The 27,535-nt window shown below is 44.7% G+C and overlaps 1 protein-coding gene across 5 annotated transcripts in view; it reads left to right on the top strand.

Moving 5' to 3' along the window:
* BMF (Bcl2 modifying factor) overlaps positions 1-27,535 on the top strand; it is a 74,431-nt gene that overhangs the window by 6,142 nt on the left and 40,754 nt on the right. Inside the window, exon 4 of one of the 5 annotated variants that reach the window (XM_040560349.1) lies at positions 3,866-6,659. The exons of 2 other annotated variants lie outside the window; for them this stretch is intronic. In XM_040560349.1, the coding sequence (XP_040416283.1) occupies positions 3,866-3,889 (24 nt within the window). In that variant the 3' untranslated portion in view covers positions 3,890-6,659. Of the gene's footprint in view, positions 1-3,865; positions 6,660-7,118; positions 9,217-10,283; positions 16,508-27,535 lie in introns of those variants that run through there. 2 more of the 5 variants (XM_040560350.1, XM_040560348.1) reach the window with 2 other exon arrangements.

The following is a 27,535-nucleotide window of genomic DNA, read 5'->3' on the forward strand; positions in this document are numbered from 1 at the left end:
ACAGTGCTAGAGCAATAACACGACATTCCCTAGCACTCTGTGGCTTTAATCTTTTTAAGATCCTAACTTATTAGGAAAGGATTGAGCAAAGCTCAGTGTTCCTGAAGTAGCAGCAGTTGATCCAGTGTCCGAAGAGCTCTTCGAATGATGCGTGAGACCACCTATGTCTTCTGAAGTTCTTTAGTACCTTTTACCTGTCTGAGGCTGTGTAGCCTCTGGCAATGTTTCCTCCGTTATGCATTTCTCACTCTGCCCTTGGAAAACAAACACCTGTGACTGAGCTTGAAGGGTACACTCAGCGCTATGGAGAGCGGAGCTGAGCTTCGGGTACCTGCTGCTCAGTCAGCAGAGATGTGCTGCCTGGGCTCGCTTGTCCAGGCCATGGCAGCAACTGCTTGGGCTCTTCCTCAGGTCCTCAGTGTACTTGACCTCTTGTGCCTTGAGGAGAGGTTTCAGCTTCAACGGACAGTGAATTTTGTGATCTGACACGCTGCTGGAAGGAATGTGAGTAGAAAGCTAGAGACAAGCAGCAGCAGTGCAGAGCCACCCTATAGGAGCATGTGGGTTATATAAGTGTGAGGTGGATGACACCGTACATCAGTATCACACCCCTCTGGTTTGACCTGATCCACCAAGGCATTGGAACGCTACAGCTTTTTCCAAATAGAATAACTCTTTCGAAGCAGGCTGCAGCTCTGAGGGGACCATTTTTTCACATTTCTTCTTCATGGTGATAAGATCACTTCACAGGGGATAAAATTGTCTCTTTAAGAGCCAAGGAGTGGTAGCCTTGAACAGTTCTGGGCTCCAGTCCAAGCAGAGCCACTGACTTGCTGTATGACCTCAGACAAGTCTCTTGACCTCCTTGTGCTTCAGTCAACCCATCTGGAAAGCTTGGTTTAAAAAAAGCTGAGCCTCAATGAGAACCAGATGCTGAATCAGAGCTGAGCTTTCTTGAGTAAATAAGTGCATTACAAACAACAACAAAGCCCCTTTCCAACACATCAGGAATCCTGCAGTTGATTTAGATATGCTGACCATGCTCAAATAGCCTCCATGAATCTCGCTATAGAAAACTTTGTTTCTGAATATTCCCCGCTTGGTTCAGCAAATAACTCTTGCTGTCACTGTGCTGTGGGCCCAAGCAGCCTGTGGAGTCTGGATGCCTATAACCACCAGTTATGGACAAGCTACCAGACATGTACCCAATTGCCTCAAGTTAATGACACTGAAAATGTCCAGGAGGAAATATTATTTTCCTTTGAAAGTGAAACTTGTTATGTTTTGCATACTTTTCCCCCTCTGTGTCTCATGAGAATTATTGAGGCATCCTCTGAGACACTTCTGCTTATGCAACAGGGAGCCTGAGTGTCCTGTCAGAAACTTCTTAGTGCAGGATGATGGGTGCACGGCATTACATGTGCAATACTCATCCCAAACTCCACCAGGCTTTCTCCATTGTTTACTGAGGACATTCAGGGAATTTTTAGCAGTTACTTTTTTCTTTTTTAACCGGAATTGTTTGCAAGAAACTGTTATGACTTCACTTTAAAAGAAAAGAAAAAAAAACAAAAAGCTTTCTAATAATGTAATGCAAAGATTCCCAAACTGTCCTGCAGCTGAGCCCGTAGCACCAGCAACTCCTTACTTGTACCTGCAGTCTCTTTGAGACTTGGGGTAAGTGCTTTCATCCATTTGTTTCCAGAGTAGGTTAGTACATCTCAAGATCTCTGCTTCTAGCTAGTGCTGGCTGGACCCTGCTGCTGCTGCACAAAGCAGGGGATCTTCTGTTCAGCTCTTCTGGCTGTGGGATGCCAACTGGTGCAGAACTTGAGTTTCTGGCTCAGGATGCAGGAGCATGGCATGGGAAAGAACCAGAGTGAGGATTCCCTACGTGGGTGAGCCCAGTTTAGAGGGCAGGGGAGAGGCTGGGTATGAGGCTGGGAAGACTGAGAGGCAAAGCTGTAGAACTGGGATACTGGGCTTGAGGAATCGAGTGTGCCATAGCGGGGAAGAGGAGTTCACACAGTCAGTGGAATCAGAATCTAGATATGGCAAAATGGGGACAGATATCTTTTTTCTTAATTTTGTTAGATTTTTTTTTCCATTTTGACAAATGACAGTGAAGGAAGTGGTGGGCTTAGAAGTGCACCTTCCCTCATGAGTATGTGACACTGCAACCTGTTGCCCCTTGCCTTGCACCTGTTTTGATGTTTCCCAAATCTTGCTGCCTGTGGAGCTGATTAGTTGACATTAGGTTAAAAGAAACTTGCTTGACCCCTTCAGTTCTGACATGAAATAAAATTCTTTGGTGTGTTAAGAAAGGAAATGAAGAGCAAGAACATAAATCCATGTTTCTCCTATATTTTGAATGTTGCATACGCTTTTGGTTTCCTTTCTTCCTCTAAAAATGATACAGGAGAACTGTAAAAGGTTCAGAGAAAGGCAAGAAGGATGATGAAATTTCCATACGTGTAAAGAAAAAATGGCCTAGGACTGATAAGACTAAGACAGAAAGCAAGGAGGATATGGCAGCAATATTAAACAGAAATCAAAAGTGATGTGAAGGAATGGATAAACTTGCTTATCCCAGTACAAAGGCAAAATCAAATCAAGCTAGTAGGAGCCAGCTCAGAGTAAATATGTTTTTTTTTCATGCAATAAATAGCTCTGGAACTCCTTTTCAAGAGACATTGTGCATCACAGTTCTTTACCTGGGTTCGGGGGAACTGGTGCATGTTTATGGCCATAGAAAGGGTCACTAGGTAAACAGAAACCAGATCTGACTCAGGAAGTCGTAAGCTCAAAATAGTTAGATGCTGAACGAGTATTAGGGGGAGCTATTGCATGTACTTGCCCTCTCTGCTTTTCCTCAGGCAGCCACAAAAGGCTGCTGTTGGAGGCTGGGCTGTATGAACTCCTGATGTGGTAGTTGCATACAACCATTATGCATTAGTTTAATAAAAAACAGAACTTTTGCATCAGCGTAATCTATTCTTTTTCACTATGCTTTCATCTGACAAAAGATTTAAATATATTATGGCTTTTGTTCCTGCTTGAAAAAGTGGATAATGTTAAAAAGCAAAACTTCCTGCCTAACTCTGGTAGAGGAAGTGGGCAGAGGATAAGGGAGCCTGGTGACAGGAGAGAAATGAGGACTCTGTAACAGACTGCTGTGAATCCTTCACGTGGTGTGTTTTCAGGCAGTGGGGCTACAATCTCAAAACATCACAACTGCTGCTACTAAAGGATATGGAATAATCCTTTGGGACAGTACAAGTGATATATAGTGAACTATTTTACAGTATTTCTGACATCACCTGCAGTCTCATGGTGTGCTTTAAATAACATACAGTACTTCTTGTTCTCCTGTAAAATCCCAGTGTTCTTTGCAGGCTGTGTTCCATTTCTTCAGTTCTCACAGTACCACATGAACCACGGCAGCGGTGATGTGCTTTCTACTCAGAGCAGTCAGACAGTTGAGAAATTATTTTTCAATTAAGAAATAATTGTGGTAATATCCCACTTATTTTTTAGTGTGGGAGAGTAGGAAATGCAGGTTATAACTTGTCTGAGATCATGCAGTGATCACTGACTGGAACCCAGTAGTTCTGCCTCCAGTCCATGCTTAGATTGGTTGATCTTATTAAGATACTGCCATCTCTTAGGGGGATGATGAGATGCTTGGACTGATTATTTATGGTAGGAGTGTGTATGTTTGTATTTTACTCAATTAAGTTTTATGGTGGAAAGGCAGGGAAGCAAGGGCCCAACTGCGGAGTCCTCCTTTGTTTCAAGCCATTGAAGGGGAATGTCCTGCTAGCCTTTTATAGTCTCTGTTTTGTTGGTTTTTTTTCCTTGCTAGCTACCCTCGCCAATGGCAAAGTAATCTTTCTGAGGACTGCACCACAGCCAAAAGAATAGCAATCTAAAAATAAAGCAGTGAGGCAACTCCCGTTAACCCTAATGAGGCGTTCTGATGTAACCCGTTACCCCCGGCTGGTGCTGGGGAGCTGCAGCCGTCCCTCCGAGCAGCCCAGAGCCCCCGAAGGCCGCACTGACCTCGGTGAGCGAGGAGACGTGGGCTGAGGGCGCCGTGCGTGAGAAGGGATCTGCCGGGCAGTGTTTGCGCTGCGGCTGCCGTGTTTATATCGCTCGCTAAATTTAGCCTGTGAGTCATCCGAGCTGCTGACGAGAGGCGGCTGTGCCCGCAGGCTCCGGTGCTGCACCTGCCTGCCCGCGGCTCCCCCGGCACGCTCGCCCCGCCGGGGTGTTGTCCTGCAAAACTTCCCAAGTTTTACTTTGATCGAAACCCCGAGGTACGCTGTAGTCACCAGGGGGGATCACCCCCGCGCTGGATGGTGCCTTGGAGTTGGTGTAAATGCTGAGTAAATAAATCTGCCTCCGCTGCCCGGCTGGGTGCTGCTGTCCTCAGCCTTTGCGGAAGCGGAGGGATGGCCTGGGCTTCTCTTCTGCACCCTCACCTCTGAAATGCAGAGGAGCAAGCCCTGCCCGGGCACTCTCCTGAGGGTGAGGCAGTACCAGGTGCGGCCTGTGGAAATGCAGGACCCTTATTTTCCTCCCCTTTCCCACCCCCGCGGTGAAAATAACTCCCCGTGCCCCGGGCCGGTGCAGCGGGCCTGGGAAAGCGCTGGCCGGTGGCTGCCCTTCCCAGCTCACAGTCAGCTGCCTGTTGCCATGGCGCCTGTCTGCTTCCACTTCCTGCAGCCTCGCACAAGAGGAAGGCGCGAGCGAGCGGCTGCCTGCTTGTTTTCGAGCTGCGAGACAGCCCAGGAAGGGCTCACCTGCCCCGCTGTGCCCAGGGCCCATCTGAGGTCCGCTGCTGCCCAGGCCAGCACTACACCTGGGTGGGTCTCTGCCCTGCACCGGGTCCCAACCCGCCAGGTTTCCCTGCACACACTCCTGCGCATCCTTCTCCTCACAGGCACACGTGTTGCTTATCTCGCCTCACGAAGCGCAGCTGGGGCTCTGGCCAAGGGAACCGTACTTGGGAGAGTCTCCCTCCACCACAAACGTCGCCCATCGCAGCCAAGCCAGGGGCTCTGCAAGGCGGGAAGGGCCTTGTCCTCCCTTGTGCCGCCAAGCTCCTCTTTCATTTGTTCTCTGTTGCTGTCTCCTTCTTTTCCTTTTTTAATTTTTTAAACATGCATTATTCTTCAGTCATTCGGAATCACAGCTGGAAAGATCTGGATTTGACTTCCACTGGCCTGCATTTCTCTCTCCAACTGGGGACACCTTCTGTAACCTCTGTTGCCTTGGGGACTGTGACTTTCTAGTCTTTCTGAGCTGAAGCATGTTTTGTGGTAGCACAATGCGCCTCCAGCCACCTGGCAGCCAAAACAGCCTTCAGCGATGAGTCAGCAACTGCTCCTGGTGTGCAAGTATTTTTGTTTTCAGTGAATAAATAAAACCCCAACAACTTACTGCTAATGCTTGTATTAGTCATTAAAGGAAGAATGATGTTTTTAAGTGCACATAGGCCAGTATTCTTCTTTTGCTATAATATTGCCATTTATGTCCATATTTTAAACTTTCCAGTTAAGACAGGATCGGACTTTGACCCTTAATGATCTGCAAACCATGAAGCGAAGTCAAAAATTGCCCACAAGCTGCAGAGGGCAGTCAGGTGCATGATTCTGTATGTGTGATAGGAATGTGCCATACCCGCATACAATAGGTGTATATGATGAACATATTCTTTTTCAAAGATATTAGTGGCACTTCCATCAGATGGAAATGTGAATCCTATTCATCTATTAAATCTTTATGCCTAAGGACTCAAGGAGCTGGCAGAGGGACAGAATTTTCTTTCAGGTGTATTACCCATACTATTCTTCCCTTGAGCACCACGTTCAGGGGCTTGAAAGGAGCAAAAAGCTTTTGATATCTGGGGTGGTGTTTGACAGATGTATATTTGTACACTGACAGTGTTAAACATGTATTAGGAGTAATAATTATGGGGAAGGAACAAGTGTCAGGTCAGTTCTGTCTCTCTTTTTTTTGTTTCCAGTAAGGTTCTTGCAATTTTTATGTGTTTGTTTACCAGTTTTCTGGCTTTTACCAGTACAGTTCATGGAGTAGGGTTTGCTAATGTACTGTTACTTCTGCATAGTACACTTTTCCTGTAAAATGCCCTTTCCTTGTGACTCACTGAAGCATTCATGCTAACATCTCAGACAGACAGTCTCTTAAGGATATCCCCTTCAAAAAGCAGCAGCTGTGATAGGAAATGTTTTTATGTGTTTCCAGCTTTGTGTTGACTTACTGTATTCACAACTCTAGTTTTCTTCAGTCTCAGCTAGTGTAGAGGGCAAAAGGGGTTTCTTTCCGTCTTGGGAAAGGAGGTTTGAAATGTTCCTTGTGTTACTGCTACATGGAGGTAGCAAAGTGTTCATCCCTGATACCTTACTGCAGTAGTGATTCTGAGGATTGAAATGCTTTGGTGAAGGTGCAATCAGCGTAGCAAAGCTTAGGAAAAACATAAACCTGTGCCACAATAGCCTTGAGTCTGTAAGAGTTGACTTGAAACATACCACATCTGAAAAAAATCAGATGTAGAATTCATGGAGTCATTCTCCGGGACTTTCTGTCCTTCCTGGCAGCTGAACTATACCACAAACACCAAAAATAAAAATAAATCCCAACACCCCCCTCAAAAAAAAGAAAACAGTCCTGAGATATTTGAGTATTTTGGTCTTGGCAGAGGCATATCTAGGGAAAAGCTACTGAAACTTTCAAAAAGTACTTTTTTTTTAGGCTCAGACAGATCTTTCTATAAATTGGTTTCTCTATCTCTATTGCAAAGAATATCTGCGGCTCTTGCCCCACACTGAACTGGTGCCGCAGAAAGCAGCTCAGCCCAGCAGTGAAGCCATAGTTTTGTAAGCCGTGGTAGCTAGGCTTGCCACTGATGGAAGCAGTCCAGCTTGCTCCTCTTTTCTCAGGCTGCCTTTCTGTTGTGCTGGCACAAGCATCAGTTTGACTACATAGTGATGTGGATCAGATGGATTAGGGATGACCTGATCAATAGTAGAGGTAGCTTTTTTGCCAGATTAGCTCTGGTCTTAATCACGTTCCTGCTCTGGTTCACTTTCCAGAATTAGTGCAAGGAGAGGACAGTGCGAGCAGGCTACTTCAGTCTGCAAGCCAGTGAAAGTGTGTCTGAACTGCAACCCCATGGAAGGAAATGCCGGCTAAATATGGACCCAGGAAAATAGAAGCCCTGCAGTCTAAGAATAAAACCTAGAAAGCTGCCCTCGGCCTGCTGAGAGGCTGTAGGCAATAGGTTGCCTAGTGCTCCATTTTTTAACTTCAAAACAAAATTAATGGTATAAATGTCCTTCACAAAGTGATATGAGATCTTAAACTTTTATAAGGAAGGGAAAACAAGGCTGAAATAATTCTTATTGAGCTCTTCCTTGTGTGGTAAGCTCATTGAGTGTATCAGGTAAATAGTAGGAAACATTTTTAACTGGAGAAAGAAGAAAATGCTGTACCAAAAAAGTAGCTTAAATAGGCAGTGAAATTAACATGGTAGAGTATGAATATTAAAAAAAAAAAAAAAATTTTAGAATTAGTGCTTGTGATACTACATCCCACTGGTTCTCTTGCAAATCTGTAGCCCTTCTGAAAGTAAATATCTAAGTCATATTTACCAAACAAAACCAAAATCCAATACTCTTTCAAAGTCCTTTTCCTCTTAAATAAATAAATAATAAAAAGGAGGAACATGAGCTCTCTCCTTCCACTGTTTTTCCCTGAATACAACCTTCTTTTTCCTTTTTTCCTTTTTTCCTTTTTTCCTTTTTTCCTTTTTTCCCTTTTTCCCTTTTTCCTTTTTTCCTTTTTTCCCTTTTTCCTTTTTTCCTTTCTTTTTTCCCTTTTTCTAACCTATCACAGCAAAGAACAAAGAATCATTGCTTCTAAGGTGACATTGTGACATTTAGAACTTCAAGAGTAGAGAGAGTGTTTAGAAATCTCTTAAGGTGTGTGAGAAGCCCAAAGCAGTCTCCTACATGAAGTGGGACATTAAATACGGGGGTTCCTGCACATAGTTGTCCTTCTGACAGGGTGGAGTAGTAGAAATTGTACATGCCAGATCAGCTGAGATGTATTTCAAGTTCAGGATTTAGATACCAGTTTTTAAACTTCCTTTTACATTTCCTATACTAGCTCCCTATAAGACACTTCTTTACCCTTTTGGTTGCCAGTGGAATGAAATTATCTGCCAAAGTGACAGTATTGCCTTCAGAGCACCTCCAGTATGTTTGTCCATTCTGCTCTCCTAGCATAGTTCTCTGTTTGTGGAAACTGCAGCAGAAGTTATTGTGCTTGCACGCTGCTTCATTGACGTGCTACATGGAAGATCTCCCTTTAAGGATTATTCAGCTTAAGCCACGATAGCTTGGTAAAAACATGGTATCTAGATGTCATCAGAACATTGTGGTTCCACATGCGTGTTTGAGCAGGCTTGGAAGTGTGGAAAAGGGTGAGAAAAATCTCTGAGTTTGTTTGACAAGGAAGGACAAGCCTGGTCAAACTGAGAGGTGAGCAGCAAAACAACAAGCATCTTGCTTTTTGAGAACAACTCGGGCGTTGGTAACCCAGCCACAGAGGATAGTTTATGAAAGACTTGTTTTCATGTAAACCCAGCCATGTCTGGACAATCGGGGCTGGTTTCTTTGAAATAAGTGATACCAGGCTCTAGAGTTCCCATCTGTGGGCTATGCGCCAAACAGACGGGTGTCGAAATGCGTGATTAGAGCTGTGTGAACTCCTCTAAATCCAGGAGACAACCATTCGGTCTTGACGGTAAGCAGGACGAACCACTGCTAAAATGCAAGGTGAGCACAGGTTTTCTGAAGCCCGTCTGGTGTGTGCTTGTGATTTGTGGGCACGGATCTGCCCATGCTGAGATACAAACATAACCAATGTAGGGGAGGGCTTTGAAGAACCGCCTATTGACACGTCTCCAGTATACTAACTCCAGTTGCAGCTCTCTCTTATTTGTGATTACATAAAGAATGCCTTGCAACCCTGTTGTTCTGCCCTGTTGGGCTACTCTAAGTTGAAACATCTTGTTCATATAATGTGCTTCAGTGCTCTCATGAACTCCTGTGTGCTGAGGCAGAGTTGTTGGAAGCCAGTCTTCTGTTTCCTTGTCTGCTGGGGACGGGGGTGGGGGACTGGGGCTGGGGCTGGTTTGTTTTCCAGAAATGATCAGTCCTGCTTAGCAAATATGGAATTCTGGAGGAGAAAACAAAGCCTGACTTCTAATAGAGGGGTGGTTATTGAGGTGAAATAGTATCCCAGGCTGGGCAATGTAAAGAGAAACCCACCTGTTTGTATGAGATGCCATTAAAGTGCGGGAAGGTGGGGGGATAATAGGAGCCACTTTTGCAGGGCGATTACACACAACAAAAGAAGGAACAGTGTCCCTGCCCCAAAGCTGCATTATGGAGCCTGGTGTCCCCCTGAAACTCAACTCCCATGTTTCTTCCCTGACAATGGGACCTGAAATAACCTCTTGGTTTGGGTTTTTTGTGTGTTTTCAAGTATGTTCTTGCTTAAGGTTTAATTGGCTCCAGTCAGTAGGAAAGGGCTCCAAGGCTGATTATTTATGGCTTACTGTCAAAAGTGGCTATAAAAAGGGCAGTATTATCTTGGAGATGCTGGGAAGGAAAATGTGGTGGGGGGAGGGCGGGGGAGTGTGTGTGTGCACGAATGTGTTTTCTTGTACTAGATGAAATCAGAGTTTTGCTGTCTCAGCAGTGTGGTTTAAATTGAAGATTAACCCTTTGACCTTCACGGTGTCAAATCACTTACAGATGGATCACCAGTTATATTTTTTTCTTTTTTTTAACTTTTGGGGTGAAGGGGGGCTTTTTTTTAAAAAAAAAAAAAAAAAGGTTGTTTGTTCATGCAGCTGGGGCTTTTGAAAGGCTCAGAAGCCAATCTGATTAAAAACAGCACTTGGCTAAACTCTGCAAAATCCTACAAGCAAAAAAAAAAGTTTAATCCTCTTGTGCACAATGCATAAAGGGTCTGCTCTTTTCTTTTTGTAATGTTAGAGCTACAATTATTTCTGGAGAACTTATCATTTCCCTCTCTCCCCTCATCCCTTGCTGCACCCCCTTGTTATGCTGATGGGATTAAAGTGTCTGCTCTTGAAAAGTGTAACTGAGTTGTTATTGGAAAAGAGAAGTGGTATGTTGCAATTTTAGAAATATAAATAACTTTGTTTCAACTGTTCTCCTCTACAGCATCAGCAGAACAGAAATCAAGTGTGGTGGCAGCTTTTTCTCTTTCTACACAACTTGGCCTTAAATGTGGAGGCGAACAGGAACCACACTGGGCAGAGGTGAGCTTCACCCACCTGTTTCAGGCCACATCCAGTCTGCAGGGAGCACTGAACAAACACTGGTTCAGGGGAGAGACATGCACACCGCCGGCCGGATGTGAGGACTCTGAAATTCTTCTACTCGTCTTCAAGTTTGGGGTTTTATGGACTCCTCTTTGCTGCTCCCTGCCTTGCGAGGCAGGGAGCTCTTGTCCAACACTGTCGAAGGAAAGCCAGAATGTGGGTGTGTTTGGTAAAGCTTGCTGCTGGTTCCCCGCACCGGTAACCTCTGTGCAGGAGAGGCAGGTATTAGGCTAACAGCTTCCTCTGCCCTGTTCGTTAGTCAGTGATAGACTGCAGGAGTGTCATTTTGGCTGCTAGTTAAAGGTGATGTCGGAATTGATGACTCTAAACATACTGTGGGTGTTTTCACGAGCAGAGGTGGTGCTTGATTCCTCCAAGAAGAAAGTTCTTTTTAGCAATGAAACATGCGAATAGTTTATATCCAGCGGCTTACTTGTTTTCTGAGTGGGTTTATTTCTTTGTATCTTATGTGAGAGAAAATCACAATGAAATCTAATCTCTTAAATCTTTCCATTGGGCAGCAGTTGCAGCTCTCTCACATGAAGTTGTTCTTTGTCATGGCCACTGATAGACCAAACTGTTTCAGTACAACATTCTTAAAAGCCTTTCTGAAGTTACTGGTGGCTATTAATTTCCACCACTGTTTACTTCCAGTTGAGTGTTCGCAATGCCCATAAGCCAGCAAGAAACTGAAAACCGTGGAATATGACACAAGCATCATTCTTCTACAATGCTAATGTATATGCTTTTATTAGTGTTATGATGGGTGTTTGTTTTGTTCTTTTCTTTCCTCTTACCATAATGTGGTTGGTTAGGAAGGCTTAGGTCCCAGGCATCTGGTAAAATTGCTTCAGGATTTGGCAGGGAAATGAATTAGCAGCTAGTTTGACACACACTGTACAGTCTATCCATTACTCCACTAAGTAATGTTTGAAGGCTGCTGTAAGCATATACTGACTAGCAGCAATAATATTACTTTAAGGGAGATCTCCTTGCAGTTCCTGGTTTGTATGCACTCAGAAGTTTGTCCGTATGACTGACATTATTGGACCAGTGCAGGGAAATTTCCCTACCAAAAGGAAATAACCTTAAAGATCTAAGGCTACTTCTGTGTAGCCTTAAGTATCATTAATTCACAAACCCAGTGGTAACTACGGTAAAATTTTAACAGAAAACCAATACAGATTTTATTTTTTTCAGACCATTTCCATATTTCCACTGCAACTTGTTGTAGATCTGAAATTATAAAACTAGCTTGAGGAAGATCTGTCCAGAGAATTGTTCTTCAGCCCTGTTACAAATGTTGATTTCAGATACTGAGAAATTCTTCTGCTCTTGGTCCACTCTGAAAAATAAGCATTACTGTACGGGAAGAGTAGTTTACTTGCACATACACTTTCTTCTCCACCCCTCTCTGCATATCCTTCTCTAATTCATGCTTTCTCTGGTATTTTGTATAATCTCATCATTGCACTGTCGTGTCTGGTAACAATTTACTGAACACAGTTAAATTTGGACTTTCTCCCTCTTTCCCAGCCCCATTTTCTTGATTTGCAGCCTGCTTTACTGTGGCAAAATGTGCTTTAGCTCCATGAAAGAGGTCCAAAAGCCTTTTTCACTTTTGTATATTCACAGTCACTCTCTTTTAACATAATGAGAGTTTATGTGAGAAAAGCTTTTTTTCTCCTCTTCTGTTATTTTTCTAGCTAGTGCTAGAGTAATATGTTTGTCCAGGATGATTAATAATTCATACAAATTAATCTCAAGTAATATTTTAGGGGGTGGGTTTTAGGAGGGTGGAAGGTTCTTGGGGGGAGAGGGGTTGTTTTTGTTTTTGTATTGTTTCTTTAAGCATGTGCACTACAGAGTTACCCAGAGGGATACAAGTGATACCTTTTGCCGACTATGCCGCGGCAGCATGGAAACCGCTCTCGACCCCCGTTTGCAGAGATGAGGCTTTCCATGCCTTGCCTTGCACAGTCTGCTTGGAGTAAACGCTGGTCACTGGAGAATGAGGACTTTAATGGGGGAAAGCCTGAGGAGTAGTGCAAGCACAGACTGAATTGGGGCCCCCTGGGAAGCTGGATGCTAAGGGGAGGACTCTTAAAATGGAAGGTCTTGAGGAGGCTGGAGTGGAAGTGCTGAGGCTCAGGAAGCAACACAGCAGTGCTGCCTGACAGCATACTCTAGGACATGATGCTTGCATTTTGTCACTGGATACCAGGGCCCCTTTATCAGGCACAGTCACAAAGAGTAGATCAAAGTTTCATCCTAACAGCCCTGCAAACTATGAAAGACTCAGCAAGTGCACCCGACAGCTAAAAACCATTGTGAGCTTTCCCCTTCCCTTCTGCCTTGACTTGACTACCAAACAGGCCAATAATGCCGGTGTCTGCTCTGGATACGTAAGCTGGAAAGATAGATCTGGTATTGGCACTTTCTGGTGTTGCGACCTTACCAGTTTATCTAGGATAAGACCGTTCTCGAGGTGGAGAAACAAACACCTGGAATTGTTCTGCAGTCAGGCCGACTGCCTGAATAGAATCATTTGGCTCAGGGAAAGACACATCTTTGCCAGTCCGTATTTCCCAGTGTAACAACAAACTTATCAAAACTGGTCATGCCAGGGTTTTAAGTTAAAACCTCCTTGAACAACAATACTTCATTGGAGACATAGGGCTAATCCTAGACAAAGGCTGACTTCCTGCAATGTGCATGGTGGTTACTGTTGCCAGAGATTTGCAATCACTGATAATATATTTTAATTATATTCCATATCTGCATATCTTGGAGAAAGGAAATATGCTCTGTCAACCCAAAAGTCTTATTTTGCTTTATGTAGATTTTCAGGGGCAGGCTGGCTATTTACTTGAGGAAAAGTAGCTGCTTCATGCTTATAGTCTCACCTACTTGAGGAAATAGTGGGTACTTGTTATTTCTTTTTTCCTTCTGGCCTGGTCAGATGATTCTGTCTTCTCTGGAGGTTGGGGAGATTTCACATGTTTATCAACAAATACACAGATGCACATCCCTCATGTGATCACCCTTTTGTTTGTCACCCATTCCATGTTAGTGAGTACCATTCAGCATGCACTGAGGAGATCTTCCCCTCAGAGAGCCTCTTATAGTGTGACTGAAGACATAGGCTGATTGTTTGGGGAGCCACTTCCAAGGAATGTGGACTAAGTCCTGTTGGTGAAGGAGTATGCTAGAATCTTTTGATACCAGGTTGTCTTGGCAAAAGGACTGGGATACTGTTTCCCTCTGTGTTGTAAAACTACAGTCTAACAATTTAGGGAGAGCAGATGGATCTTCCTTCTAAAACAGATTCCTAATTTTAGCAAGCAGTTCTTAAGAAAAAGTTTGAGCTGCTGCTGATGGTAGCAGCAGTGTTGAAGTGTCTTGCTTGCCTTTCACACATCTCCAGAACAGCTTCAGACCTCAGCTCTCCTTAAGAGATGGATGGAGGTCTTGGCATCCCTTCCCAGCTTCCCACCCTTTTGAGTATCTTGTAACCCTGGCCATCCTGGGATCCGGTAGGCCTGGTGCTAGTAGGGAATAGTTAGTTTTACTTTTGTTTCCTGCAATTCTTGAAAGCTGAGCCAGTAATCACAAAGTGATTGCCCAGGGATAGCTGCAAACTGCCGTAAGTAGGATACAACAGAGGCAGAAGAGGCAATGAATTTGCATAGAAGGGGTTGCCATTGGATTTGTATGTGGGGCTGCAGACTTCTCCCAAGGTGCTGATAATCTCTGGTAGCGCTGAATTCCTGCATAACATATCTCAGTTTAAATAGCTGGTCGGGATTAGACGGTTGTTGGCTAAACTATCCATAGAAGAGTCCTGAAAGAAACATCCCTATCAGCCTTTGCTTTGGAGACAGGTATCAGCACAGGACTAGAGGAGAAGAACCCAGTCCTTCTTGATATAGAAAGGGTGATTGCAAAGACTTCTTTTTTTCTACTGGCTGTTTTCTTTGTCCCCCCAAACTTGGATTAAAGTTATATGAGATGTGTGCATGTGAGGTTACTACAGTCCTCCATAGCAGTTGCTCCATAGCAGTCACTGGAGCTGTACCCAAGACTGAACTTCATTCAGCATGGGGCTTGGCACTCTTCTGGGAAACTGCAGATTCTGCCCATTAGTAGGTCTGGGAGTTTCTTTTATAAGAAAAAGGAAAATGACTTGAGGCAGTTGTTGCATTGCGACCCCCTCAACTCTGTAAAATGAATTCCATCCTTCTGCTACTGGTCCTGACCAATATCTCTGCTGAAGCTGTGGGAATGGTGAGACTGTGACAGGCTGGATGGTGTGCTATTGAGGGTATTTTTAAAGGGAAAAATACAGACAGCACATAACGTATGTGCTAGAAGCCGAACAAGAATGCAGAAATGTGGAGGTCTTGCCTTATTTTACCAGCTATATTTACTTCAGGATTATAAGTAAAAGGACCATGGATTGCTCATCCATATTCATGGGAGCTCTGCACATGGACCAAGCACTATAGAGTATTAGCGTAATTTGACAACAAAGGTTTTTAATTATGTCATTGAAAAGAGTCTGTCTCAAACTGGCATTTGTGATCATTATAAAAATGCCTACCTGTTGCCTTTGATTGTTTTAGCAAGAAGAAATACCTCAAGGAATTGATAAAAGATCACAGAACAATCTTTTACAGTTCCTATAGACTTCAGTGGTCTCTGTTTCTTTGGTTTGCATGTGTTCACGCAGGTGTTACACAGCTCAGTTCTTCTCCACCAGGAAAAGCAGAAAAGACCAAACACATCAAATGCACTGGAATGTAATTGTGTGTGTGTGCCTGTGTGTGTGCGCGTGCGTGTGCATGTGTGTGTTCTTAAATTGAATGCAGTCTGACATCCCCTACCCCTTCTTTCTTCCATGTGCCTCACCTTTCCCCTAGCCACAGAAAGGAGGGTCTCTTCCTGTGAATCCCATGCTGGAAGTTGGTTTCTGGGAAGCGAAACCTAATGTCTGTGGGCTGTTTTTTAAAGCCATGTTTCAGTTCTGTCTTCAGACTCTTAGCTGCCTTTGGGGAATGGAGGGGTGGGAAGGGTAGATTCTTAAACTGTTTTTAAAATCTATTATGAAAATTTTGCATGTATAAAGTTATTCTTAAATCTAAAGGAGTCTCCCTAATTTGTAGACACAGCTCCAGGAGAGCATCGTCACAGATTCCTCAGCTCCATTTTTTATCAGACTATTATGAAAGGCAATTCTAATGGCAAAAGGGGGAGAGACTGGTGTGACATAAAGACAACACTGTCAGTATCTTCTTCAATAAAAGTCAGAAGCTAGGCTTCTAATTGAGAAATTTCAAAACAGCCCAAGGGATTTGAATGTCTGTTTCCACTGGGTATATTTGAAAAACCTGCCACTAAATTTGAGTTGGGGTGTCTAGAATGTTGTTTTGTTTTGTTTTGTTTTTGGTAAAACTTACCATGTATTTCTTCTTCCATTCTCTTCAATGGTATGTAGTACAGTCTCCCATGTTTCTAGGTAAAATTCACTGATGAGAATACTGTGAAATATGGATTCGCATTTTCTCCCTTCTCCTGCATGATTTTTCTACTTTTATGGGATACATTTGGTTTTTCTTTTTTAAAACTTCAGAGTCCTTCATCTGGAAAACCAAAATGGTAAAACGAGCTAGAATTTGCAGTGTATTTAATAAACTTTCCATTACCCTCAGTGGAGGGTTTCCCCATGGTTTCTAATGTTCAACAGAATATTATACTGTCCTGCTGCAGAAGTAAATCTGATGCTCTCCTGTGAGATTTCTGTCTGGATTAGTCCTGAAGTGCACACACCTTCTTTGCCATGGACTGAGACCCAGTGAGAATGTAGCATTTTGTTTATCCTGGTTGTGTGCCTCCAGGACTCCTGCCTGTACCAATGGTGACTGGGCAGTGCTCCTTTTTTTTTTTTTTTTTGTATCTGTGCAGTATATTTGCTTTGTGCTTTCTTTCTTTGGTGCTTTTTAATACTTTAATACTTGGATTTTTTTTCTAATAACTGGTACAGTTTTTAATAAAATTGTTAAATTCTTTGCCTGTGTTCTTTGTTTTATTTTTAAGGGATGGGAGGGCATTCCCACAGCTGGCCAGTTCTTGGGTTACCCAAATTGGTGATACAGTTTTGGTTGTTGAACTTTGAAAATATCTGGTTGATCCTTTTATGTGTACCCTAAAACTACGCCCTGCAGCAAAGACACATTTTTGTTTCCAAACTGGACTGCTGTCCTTGGGCACAATTCAAGTCATGAAATACTCTTTCAAGGAGGGATATTCCCGTGCTTAGATAGAGAACTGCTGCTAGTTGAAGCTGTGCAGTCAACTTGGAGCTGCACTGTTAACTTGCAGCTTCAAATCAGGAGCCTGAGAATTTCTTTCTCTTGAGAACATACATAGGATGCATTCTCCAAATCTGTAAAATGTGACCTTTGATTGATGGCTGCTTACCTTCTGCCTGGGCAGGTACATTCAGAGGCAGCTCAGGCCTTGAGGATAAAGACATACGTTGCATGGTAGTATTACCAGGGAGGTACAGTTCTTGCTGGTCTTCTGACATAAAGGCAGTGGACAAAGGTGGCTGCAGCTTTCAGAGGGCTTGTGATGACTCCTCCAAATACAAAATTGTGAATGCCTTGGCCATCCAAGATACACAGCAAGATACGTGTTTTGGTAATCATCAGGCCTCTCCTGAAGTTTTACTGCATTCTATAGGGAAAGAGAAAAAGTATGTCCATTAAATGACAGTTAAACTGGGTAGAGCGGAAATGAGAGGTATGTACTGTAAATTATTTATAATATCGTTGATCCAATTCCTTCAACCACATGCCTCCACCAATGTGATCTTTTTTTTGTACAGTGTTCATTGGGAGGCTTTAGGAAACTGAGTTAACAATCCTAATCGATGTTAAGTTGCCTCTGCTGGTGTGTGCCCATCACAAAGGGTCTTTCATTCCCAGAACACATGATGTGGGTGGTATGAAAAGCCACATGTGCATCTAAGACCACAGGGGGAAAAAGACAGTTTTTCTTTTCATTGTATTAGATCTACTGAAAGTGTGTCCCCTGGCCAGTATCATGTGACTATGAAAGAGCCTGTTGTAGCACACTGATACGCAGGGACAGCACTGAGATTGACTTAGATGGGAGTGTTGGCTCTGAATTTGCTGATTCTCATTAAATTCTTACCATTAATCAAACTCTCACTCTTAAAATCTTTAGTAATTCTTGTATCAAAGAAAATAATCGCCTTTACAAATGAACTGTTGTAATGCTACCCCAGAAGGACTTGCCAAGGCAGCAGAATGCATTGCACCTTGCTCAAAACAAAGGCAAGTGCACAGTTGCATGGACTGCTTTCCTTCTGAGATTGCCTGGATTAATCTTGGCTTTTTTGTTTATATCTGTCACAACCTGCTGCCTGTCATCTGGCCATGGCAAAGTAGAGCCGCTGCATGGAAATATTGTCAGGGGTAGGCATCAGGACCAAACACTACTAACATTTCCATTACAACAGACATTAATACATACAATTATTTTAGTTTGAAAGAAATTAGACATCCCAGAAAATACTTTAGAAAAGTTTTCTTCTTAAAATCCTAAGCCTGCATATTAACATGGCACTTCCAATTTATTTCCAGTCATAGCAATCACAATGCATCCCTTGCTATATGTACTGACATGACTAGCGCTTTAAGAGAAAATCAGTTTTGTTATGAACTTCCTAGTGGTATGCTGTAGGGACAAGGTAAAAAGTTTAAGTAGGATTACTGCTTCAAGGAAAAAATGTTTATCAAGAAGTGCTCGGCCTGTCTCGTTAAAAATAATAAAGCACTACGAGAAAGTTCTTTGGTTGCGCAAGCTACTGCACAAAGCACTCTATTTTCATGACTCTGGCTGCTGAAGTTTAGAAGCCACTATAGCATATGGTTTGGGGAATATTTTTTAAGCACTCATGCCATTGTTTTATGGTGCAGTAAATGTGCCGGTCCTTACTCTCTGTAATACATATACAAGCTTGGAATCAGCTCTACTAACCAGCTCTGCCATTGTACTCTCTTACCCGAGTAGTTCTGAATAATCCAGCCCACTTCCTCCCTTTGCCCTCTTCTCCCATTTCTATTTACGGAGAGATGGGGTTTGGGAAAGAAAAAGTGTCCTTAGAGTGACTTTTGACCGCTCGGGTGATGGATGGGTGTTAAAATGCAAGAGATGCAATTGCCTCATTGTGCATATTGGTGCTTCCTGGTGAAAGGCCAGAGTCTGGATTGAAAGAAACCTGCCTCCAACAGGAACCCAATAAAGAGTGGACGATACTTTCTGGCAGTCAGTTGTCTTCCACCTGACGTGATGCACAGTGCTCTGATACATGTATGGAATCAGACGACAAACTGACAGGCATAACACATTGATGTCAATATTCATATTCCCCTGCATAAGTCCTTTAAATCTTGATTTCTCTTAAATGAATTATGTTCTCTGTAACATTTATAATGGACTCTTTTCTTTCTCCATTAGAGTCTGTGTCAGCATTCTCCTTCTCTGTGTTTTGCCTCAGGGCTCTTGATGTATACAAAGGCTCCTCTGTTTTCTGCTTTTAGTCACACGCTTTCACTCTTAACCTCAGCGCTATAAACTAAACATCCACCCACTATGGCTGGAGATGACCCTGTTTACGTCTGCTGCTCAAATCACGACAGCAACAGTCATGAAAGTATGTTTCATGGAGACAGTTAGCTCTTGATAAGTGGACAATGAGTCTTGGCTTTTTATAACAGTATGAGTTTTTGCAAAAAAAATTCGACAGAAATAAATAGCCGGAAATGGTTAATGGAATCTGTAAAGAAATAACTCGTTTGCATCATATCACTTCACCTTTTTTAATTAGTGCAGGTGATTCATTGGAACAGCCCATGGTGGTGTGGGACCATGTGAGCCCAACCTGAGACAGGCAGGGCGCAGGCAGGGTGAGCGGGGCTCAGAAGTTCGGGACAGGCCGACGGGCAGGCCTGAAGCACCGCCAGGCCGTCCTCCTGCAGCCGGCACCACGTGCAGGTGCCCAGCAGCAGGACCACCCGCACCTGTGAGACCTTCCCGTCTTTCCACCCCTTTGCAGGTCTCTGCGGGTGCTGCTGGAGGCACGGCCACCACGAGGGAGGGCCGGGCCGCTCTGCCCCTCCCCGCCCTCCTGCTCTGCTCCCGCTTTCCTTTCATCGTTTTGTAGGGGCTAAAAGCAGAAGGTGCGGTGACGCTGCTTTTATACAAATGATTTCAGTGCCTTCCCAATAGTTCGTCCTGCACCTCCTGGAGCTCCTCAGCCAAGAGCAGCCTCGCTGGGTTCCCCTGGCACTCCCACAGCCCCCTCCAGCAGGAGTGGGGCACAGAGCTCACCCTGCCTGTCACCGCGAGCATCTTCCCTTCCCTCGCGGGTTTGCGAGCACTTCCATTAATCTAATTTTAAATATCCCAAGTGAGTGCCTTTCTACTATTTCCCTCAGGATACTGTTGTACCTCCTAATAAATCTCTCTGACAGAAGGTATCTCACCAATATCCACCCTAACACCTTTCTCTTAATTATACTCCAATACCCTAGTTTTATGTCCTTGTGTCACCTTGCAAGGAAACCTTACCAAAGTCATTTCCATAGCTGGTGCTCCTCAGGGCTCACTGAACTCCTCGACAAAGCCTCCTGTTGTTTTCAGCGTGCTCGCAGACGGCTTTTCTGACAAATGCAGAATTTTGGGGGTGCACAGCACCCTACCTGCTGGGTCCCCCAGCAGGGCCAGCAGTGACCCCGCGAGGACAGTGGTCCCTGAGGGGACACCACAGGCCATTTTGCCCCAAGGAGAGCCTCAGTGCTGGTGAGGCTGCCTCTGTAGCTGCTGGCTACAGAGCTGGGCTGAAAGGAGGTGAGTAGCCCTGGAGCTGTGCCAGGCAGTGGATGAAGCCCCAGGAGCTCTGAAACCAGCAGGAGAAGGGCTGTCCTGAGGGTGCTCCCTGCTTCTGCATAGGCTGTGTTTCCTTTGCCTTAGTCTAGGGCCCATTGTGCATGTTAGAGACCTCAGGAGAACTTCTCCACGTCTTTAGCCCCAGGCACCCCAACAAGGGCCACCAACGGTGTCCAAAGGGGCAGGGAGCAAGGGCTGAGCTCTACATGGACCAGGGCAGGCTGAGGGATGATGCTCCAGCAGCAAGGCCTGGCATGTGGGCCCTGGGAGCAGTTCAGGAACCTGGCTCCACCACTGAGCACCACAGGCCCAGCAGCCACGACTGTGTTCCTGCACAGCGACATCCCTGCACAGGGTTACGCCAGTAACAGCAACGTGACATTCCTTGCTGCAAAGTCAGATGGAGTAAAACATTTCCCTTCGTTTTCTTCCCTGTATGATCATGAGTCATGGTTATTGGGAGCAGATAACTGGGGAAATCAAACAGTTCCTTGAGTTGTGCCCAAACATGAACAAATGTTAAATCAATCGAGGATTTATCAGAGGGAGAAAAGTTTAATGCTGTTATCTGTTATTCTGACGTGACATTCTGCGGTCCTTGTGCTTCCACATGAACTAGGCACAGGTCCTTCAGGTAGCATCACCCACAGTAACTCCATCCTCACTCCCACTTGCTTTTTGAAAGAGGAACCGAAACAGAGCTCCTGGCTTTGCACCAGCCACCAAAGAAGCTGGTCTGGGTGAGTAGCCCTCCCACTCCCCTTGCTTAGATGTGGCTTACAACTGCTAGTATCCCACCAGGTTGTGGTCTTTAGTTAACGGTGCCTGGAGCCAGCCAACCTATTTGGCACTTTGTTGGGGTGGTTATGACAAACGAATGGAAGATGGGGAAAGGAATTATTATTCCTGGTTATTAAGCTCTCTTGTAACAGAAGACAGAATTAGGTCCAGCAAGTGGCATAGGTGCCTAGCTGTCCCTTTTGGTACTGAAGTCCACATCCATGGTCTCATTCAGCTGCTGCCTAACCCTGGATTTTATATTCAAGTTCCCCAAATGCCTAAAATTCTGCTGGAAGCACTGAGCCTCTCAGGACCAATCTCATGCCGAAGTCTTGTATGGTCTAGCAAGCCTGTGCTGCTCTGCCTCTCTCAGTTGAGATATCTCCCAGTGTTGACTGTTTTAGAGTACACCATCTTCATGAAAGATGCAGGGGACAATGATTTTTTCTCTTCTGTCAGCCAATAACTCATTCGGAGCTGTGATCTGTTGCCAGACAGGATCTGAGCCCGGTGCTCCCTGCTCCCAGAAGAGCGCCCTACACGTGCAACTGGTCAGGCTGGGTTGCTCTGAACTTCTGCTGAAGCCGTAACACTTGGATATTTCTCGGGCCAGTGACCAGGGAAAGAGAGTGAATATGACCACCTTAAGGCTAGGAAAGCATGACATGAATGCAGAAATCCATGTTCCAGTTACTGTTTGCTGTCAGATGAATTTGAGGCTTCAAGTCTTTGAACACTGATCAAGGGAGGCTCCCTCCTGAGGTATTCAAAGTCTAGAGAGAAGTGTTTTATTGGACATCATCCATGTTTTCTTTGTGCCTCAGGGCACTCCCAGGTGGTTCCCCACTGAGGACACCGGCCGGGGTGGCCTCTGCTCTTAGGCATCTGCTGCTCCTTACGTTGCCCAAAGGGCAGCTCAGGTGCCCAGTCCAGGGCAGTGGAGCTGAAGGACTGGCTGGGCACCTGAACTCTGAGTGTTGGAAGGTTCACAGTTAGGATATTAACTTCTCTTTGTCTTGGTGCTTCTGCTGTTTCATCACTGTGTAAAATAGGGCAGTGCATTTTGTTAATCTCAGAACAGACAGTGTTCTATAATGGGACATTACTTCTGTACATTGCACTTCTTTGTCTGTGATAAGATATGGTTTCTAATGTCTCTTTTTTTTTTGAGTTGGTACTTTTCCAGAGCACTTCTTCATCTTGCCAGCTAGTGATTAATTGGCTGTACTGAAAGGTTCAACACTTTTCTGTATGCTTACCAGAGGAGGTAGAGGAATGTGTGCTCTATATGGAGTAAAAACATGTCCTAAGTGGGTTTAAAAATGGGTCATCAAATCCTCATTTAAGAACCTGTGCCCTTAAAACACATTAGGAAAGGTGCCCTACCTTTTGGTATCGTAATTTTTTTCAACTTAATGATGGGTGGCAATCTCAGTGGAAAGTATGGAGACTTCTGTTTATCTTCAGGAAAACACACCGCAGACAGTCCAAGCACAAACATCCTTGTGCTACCCCAGTGTTGTCAGTTGTCATAAAGAATGTGTTTTTTTCCTTTGCTGCAGGAATTTTCTTGATGACAATATAAAAGCTTTACCTTCCCACAGTCCAGGGGAACGAACTATTGAAAGAGGTAGGCCCACGCAGAGCCTTGTCAGCCATAGTTTCATTCACAGCACCTGTGCTGTCTGAGACACCTTTCAGCTTGCTGAGCCATGTGTTAAGGTTTTGGGGGGCTAACAGTCCACTTGACTGCTAAGAGACTCGAGAACACTTTGAGTAAGACTTGGAACAGGATCCAGATCTATGTCACAAAACTGCATCTCAGCTATTTGCTACATAGCTTTTTAAAAGGAAATCCCAAATTAGGGCCTTCTACGATCCATGTTGTCACCCTTCTGCAAGAAAACCTTGTGAAGCAATTTGACCTTGTTCCTACTTCTGTGCTAGCAACTGATTTGTTAGCCCTAGGATTGGAAATTTGTGCTCTTGCAACCAGACATCCATGGTTCGTGTCTTGCAGATGACCCAAACATGGGTGTGTTTCAGCTGGCCATGATGCTTGTAACCACTAGACCACAATCTGCTCCCAGAGCCAAGAATAGCAGGAAGGTTTCTGATGTTTGACTTTCAACAAAGCTGTCTCACTTGCAAGAAATTCTGGAGAGTTGGCACTGTTAGTAAACGGACAGGGACCCTAGGAGTGGGCAGGTAGAACTGGAAATGGGAAGGCAGTACAAAAAAGAAAAAAAGATTCTTAAAAGCATTTTCTAGTCTTGTTTTTTAGTGGTTTTTGTTTTTGTTTTGTTTGTTTTGTTTTTGAGTCTGACTCATAATTTTTAAATTTGTGGTAGGTTATAGTGTTGCCAAACCTAATATATCTTATCCTTCATCTGCTCCTCTCTCCAAAGTTTTCGTGCTTATTCGGTCCTTGATCTGCCTTTTGGAATGGTGTCTGTGGACACCAACCAGTAGCAGATGTGATAGGATTTTTTGTATTGTGGACACCTCCTGAAAGGATTGCACCAAAATAACAAAACAGCAACAGTTTTTGCGGGCTACCAAACACTATCCAGACAGTCACTACTTTCAGTCATTGCCAGCCCAAGCTGATTTGAACAGGGAACTGATAAAGAAACGCTGTCAAGCCTGGGCAAGTTATGTTTCTGCTCCTCCATCTGAATCATTTCTTGACTGCTTGTTGAATGCTTGAAAGTAAGTTGGGTGCCTTCCAAAACAAAGCAAATATAGCCTCCCCATCCCAGAGAGGTTACAGTGCAGGCAGAAATTACCTGGCATGTAATAGCAATGTTTTGCATGTAAGGGAAGCAACGGAGGCAGTTGACCATATGGATCGTGTAGACAGGACCTACAGACAGACGTGAGGCTCTGTGAGTTGCTTATCCACGCTATTTGCCTGCTGGAGGTCCCCGGTGCACAGTCCTGGTGCCCCCAGGTGAGGGCAAGGGAGGCTCGGAGGACACACCACCTGGTCCTGGGGCCAGCCTGGTGGCCCACTAGGCTCTGCAGGGAGGGACCTGGGAGCACTTTGTCTCAGGGACAGGAGGGATGCTGCTCAGGACAGACCACTGAGCATGTCCCGCTGGCTGTGCTGTTCACGTACGTAATGTTTTTAAACTGAGCTCAGTAAAAGGATTTGTGTGGATATCCCACATGATCCAAGTGACGAAGCTCTTCAACGGGAAAGGAGGCTTCTGGATCAGAAATTATAACGTTTCACATACATAAATTACAGGTTCATCTCTCTACACACTGACAGTTATAAACAGCACTTTCCTGGCGCTATGTCGGATGTATGGCTTTGACCATAATTACATTCTCTGTAGATAACATATTTTTGTTTGGGGTACCAGAGCTTTTGTAATGGACCTGACCTTTGCATAGCTGTATGTGACTCGTGCTCTCTCCTTCTGTCAGGACTGCCACCTCTTGCAGCCAGCAGCAACTGGGCGCACAGGAGGAGGGATGTGCAGCATGGATCCCCAGCATGGGGAGGGCAGCTCCGAGGGGAAAGCTTTGAGTTTTGAGCAGGACCCATGATGGCAGCACGGTGAGAAGCCCCTGAGGGGTGGTGTACGGTGCAGGGGACTTTGTCCTGCCCCGCTGCCGGAGGAAGAAGCAGTGTTCTTCATCACTCTCGTTTCCCTCTGTCCTGCAGTCAGGTTTTCTGCTTGTTTTCCATTGTGCCCTTCATGTGTTTTCCATCTCTCCAGAAATCACTGGCTTTGTTTAAAATAGACTCCGAGTTGCTGCCAAGACTTTATCCAGAGAGAGAGAAAAAAAAATGCACAGAGGCCAAGTTCCTATAGAGTTATCAAAAGCTTTCACTCCCCATCAAGATCCGTGAATATCCCAGAAATCCGGTCTCTTGGGAACAGCTCTGCACAGTCCCCGTAGCCCTTTCTGGAAGAGCCACCCAAACATTTCTGCCCAGGAGAGTGCACCTCAGCTCCCAGTGGTGTGTCTCCTGTGACCAGCTTGTGGGTGCCCCTACAAGTCTCTTACACGCTGTGCTTTTTGTCTTTCTTTGCAGTACGCAGAATATACACAGAAAAATCATGAAGTTGCAGGAAGATGGCTTGAGGCTGTTCGACTCAGAAAACTTTAATGTACTATGCTTATAAAGTAATAGATCTTCATCAGAGCACAGCACTGTGATTTAGGCTGGTAGCCAAGGAGGATTCACCTTGGGGGTCTTTGCTGGATATGTTTGCCTTCTCTTTATGCTTGACCACCTTTTCCTAACCCAACCCTAAAGAGATTTCCTGATTTGTCTCCAAAAGGAGATGCTATTGCTAAGTAATTCCCTGCTTGGAGCTTAGACTCTCTTTCTCTCTGCAACAGTTCAAGTCAGCAAGATGATAAGTACATGTAAAATTGAAAACAGAATCAGCTCCTTCATCGCCAGAGCAAAAGATATTAAAATGGAGACAAAAATGAATGTCCTTTTCTTTTATGTAGAGCAGCTTGATTTACCTCTGGCTTTTGGACCTGTTTGCTAATACTTCTTGATCAGAAAAGCTTACTGAAAATACACGGGATGGCTGGTTGGCGTGGACTTTCCAAACAGAAGCTGTTCTTACTGTCAGAAGTAAACAAAGCTGCAGTATGCTTTATGAGTACCACTTCTCCCGCTAGAAGTGAAAACGCAACAGCTGAAGGCAAGCAGCTCTGAAGTTTCAGTTGCTGTATGTAAATTTAAAAGCTACCAGGAGCAGAGGGATGTTCCTTGCATGTGCTGGTTTCAAAGGGGCAGCAAAGTCTCGCGCTGGTGGTGGCACCCTGCAGCTTCTTGCCACTTGCTCTTGCTTGCACTGAGGTCCCCAAGGTTACACCTTGGTCATTTCCTGCTTCTTATTTTCCCCAGGCACTCAGGACAGCCCTAGGAAGCCAGCCTTTCAGCTCTGCAATTAGGATTTTCTCTCCTCTGCCTCTCCTCCCCCTCTACTCCCACACCAGAATACATCTCTGTTGCTTGCTCACCCAGTTCCAGTTCTTTGGCCTTTCCGTAGCCCACATCTGAGTTTCCCTGGAGTTGCTTCAGAGGTTTGTTACTGCTTGTGGTGGGACCTCTCAGGCATCGTGAAGGATAAGCTCCCTTGTCTGGCTGAAGTGTACTGCAGATGCCAGATATTTCTAATGTTAAAGAATGGGGAGAGAGACAATTCTGGGCAAAGAGTAGACGAGGATCTCCTATTTCTCCTCCCATTGCTTGTCTCTGCTCCCCCTCAGGGGTGTCCTTCTCCACTCTCAAGTCTGTCACAGGTAATTTTGGTTTGGTGCAGCCAAACCATAAGTCTCCTTATGTTCCTCCTCTTACTCTTCATGGGAAAATAACACACTCTTGCTGCTATTTTTTTTCTGCAAAATGAAAAAGCAAAAATACTCTTCTACAAGCGCTGACCACAGAATTACATTAATGAAGGCAGTGCAGGTCTTTTGTGAGTCCCGAGGGAGCTGGATGCCCAGGTCCTCCCCAGCCCCCCACCACCATGGGCTCCCTGTTTTCGGAGAAATGGGAGTGTCCCGGACTCTGCCTCCTGCTTACGTCTATCCTTGCTGTGATTAAGTCTGCAATTATGGTAAGCGCACGGAGAACTCAATGCACAAAGTATGAACTCGTTGTTTTGAAAGTCCGAGCAATAACATCTGATGACTCACTTATCTCTGTAAATAATGACCAAAGTATACTCATTTCTTCACTGTATTGTGAAGATACAGAACACTTCGAAAAGTGTTTTAGGTTTCTAGGACTAAAGGAGGAAATTGATGCTACCGGTACTATTACAAATGAAATCTTTGGACCTAATTTATATTGTTAATGCCCCATAAGAAAAGAGTGCTACTTTCACGGCTTTTTTCACGTCTTTTTTCAAAAACACTGTTTTTCTGCCACTTCCTGCATGAGCAGGGAATGCTCATGTAGCCCAGAAAAATCTTGAGCCACAAAGGATCTTTCCATCCATCCTGGCGCACTGAACACCTAATTCAGCGCTGTGCTAAGAGGTGATCAGCTCTCCCAGAAAGCTCCCATCCATTGCAGGAGCTGGCCTTAAGCTTTGACGAGACACACACACATGCTGCTTGTACCGGGGGAGGCAGCGAGGAAGTAAGACACAGAGTAGCACAGAAATGCTGGTACTGTGGAAAACACAGCGAGGCATAAGAGAGGAGAGATGGGGTACCCCGAGTAGCCAGCAAGAGCAAAGCACAAATAGACTTTGCACCACAAACAGAAATTAATAAAGGGACTCAGACCAGGATGTTTCTTCTTTAGTTCTTTTTGAACGGCTCTGAAAATGAAGAGAATTAATA

The sequence above is a fragment of the Cygnus olor genome, chromosome 5 (genome assembly GCF_009769625.2).
Source record: "Cygnus olor isolate bCygOlo1 chromosome 5, bCygOlo1.pri.v2, whole genome shotgun sequence".
Classification (NCBI taxonomy): Eukaryota; Metazoa; Chordata; class Aves; order Anseriformes; family Anatidae; genus Cygnus; species Cygnus olor.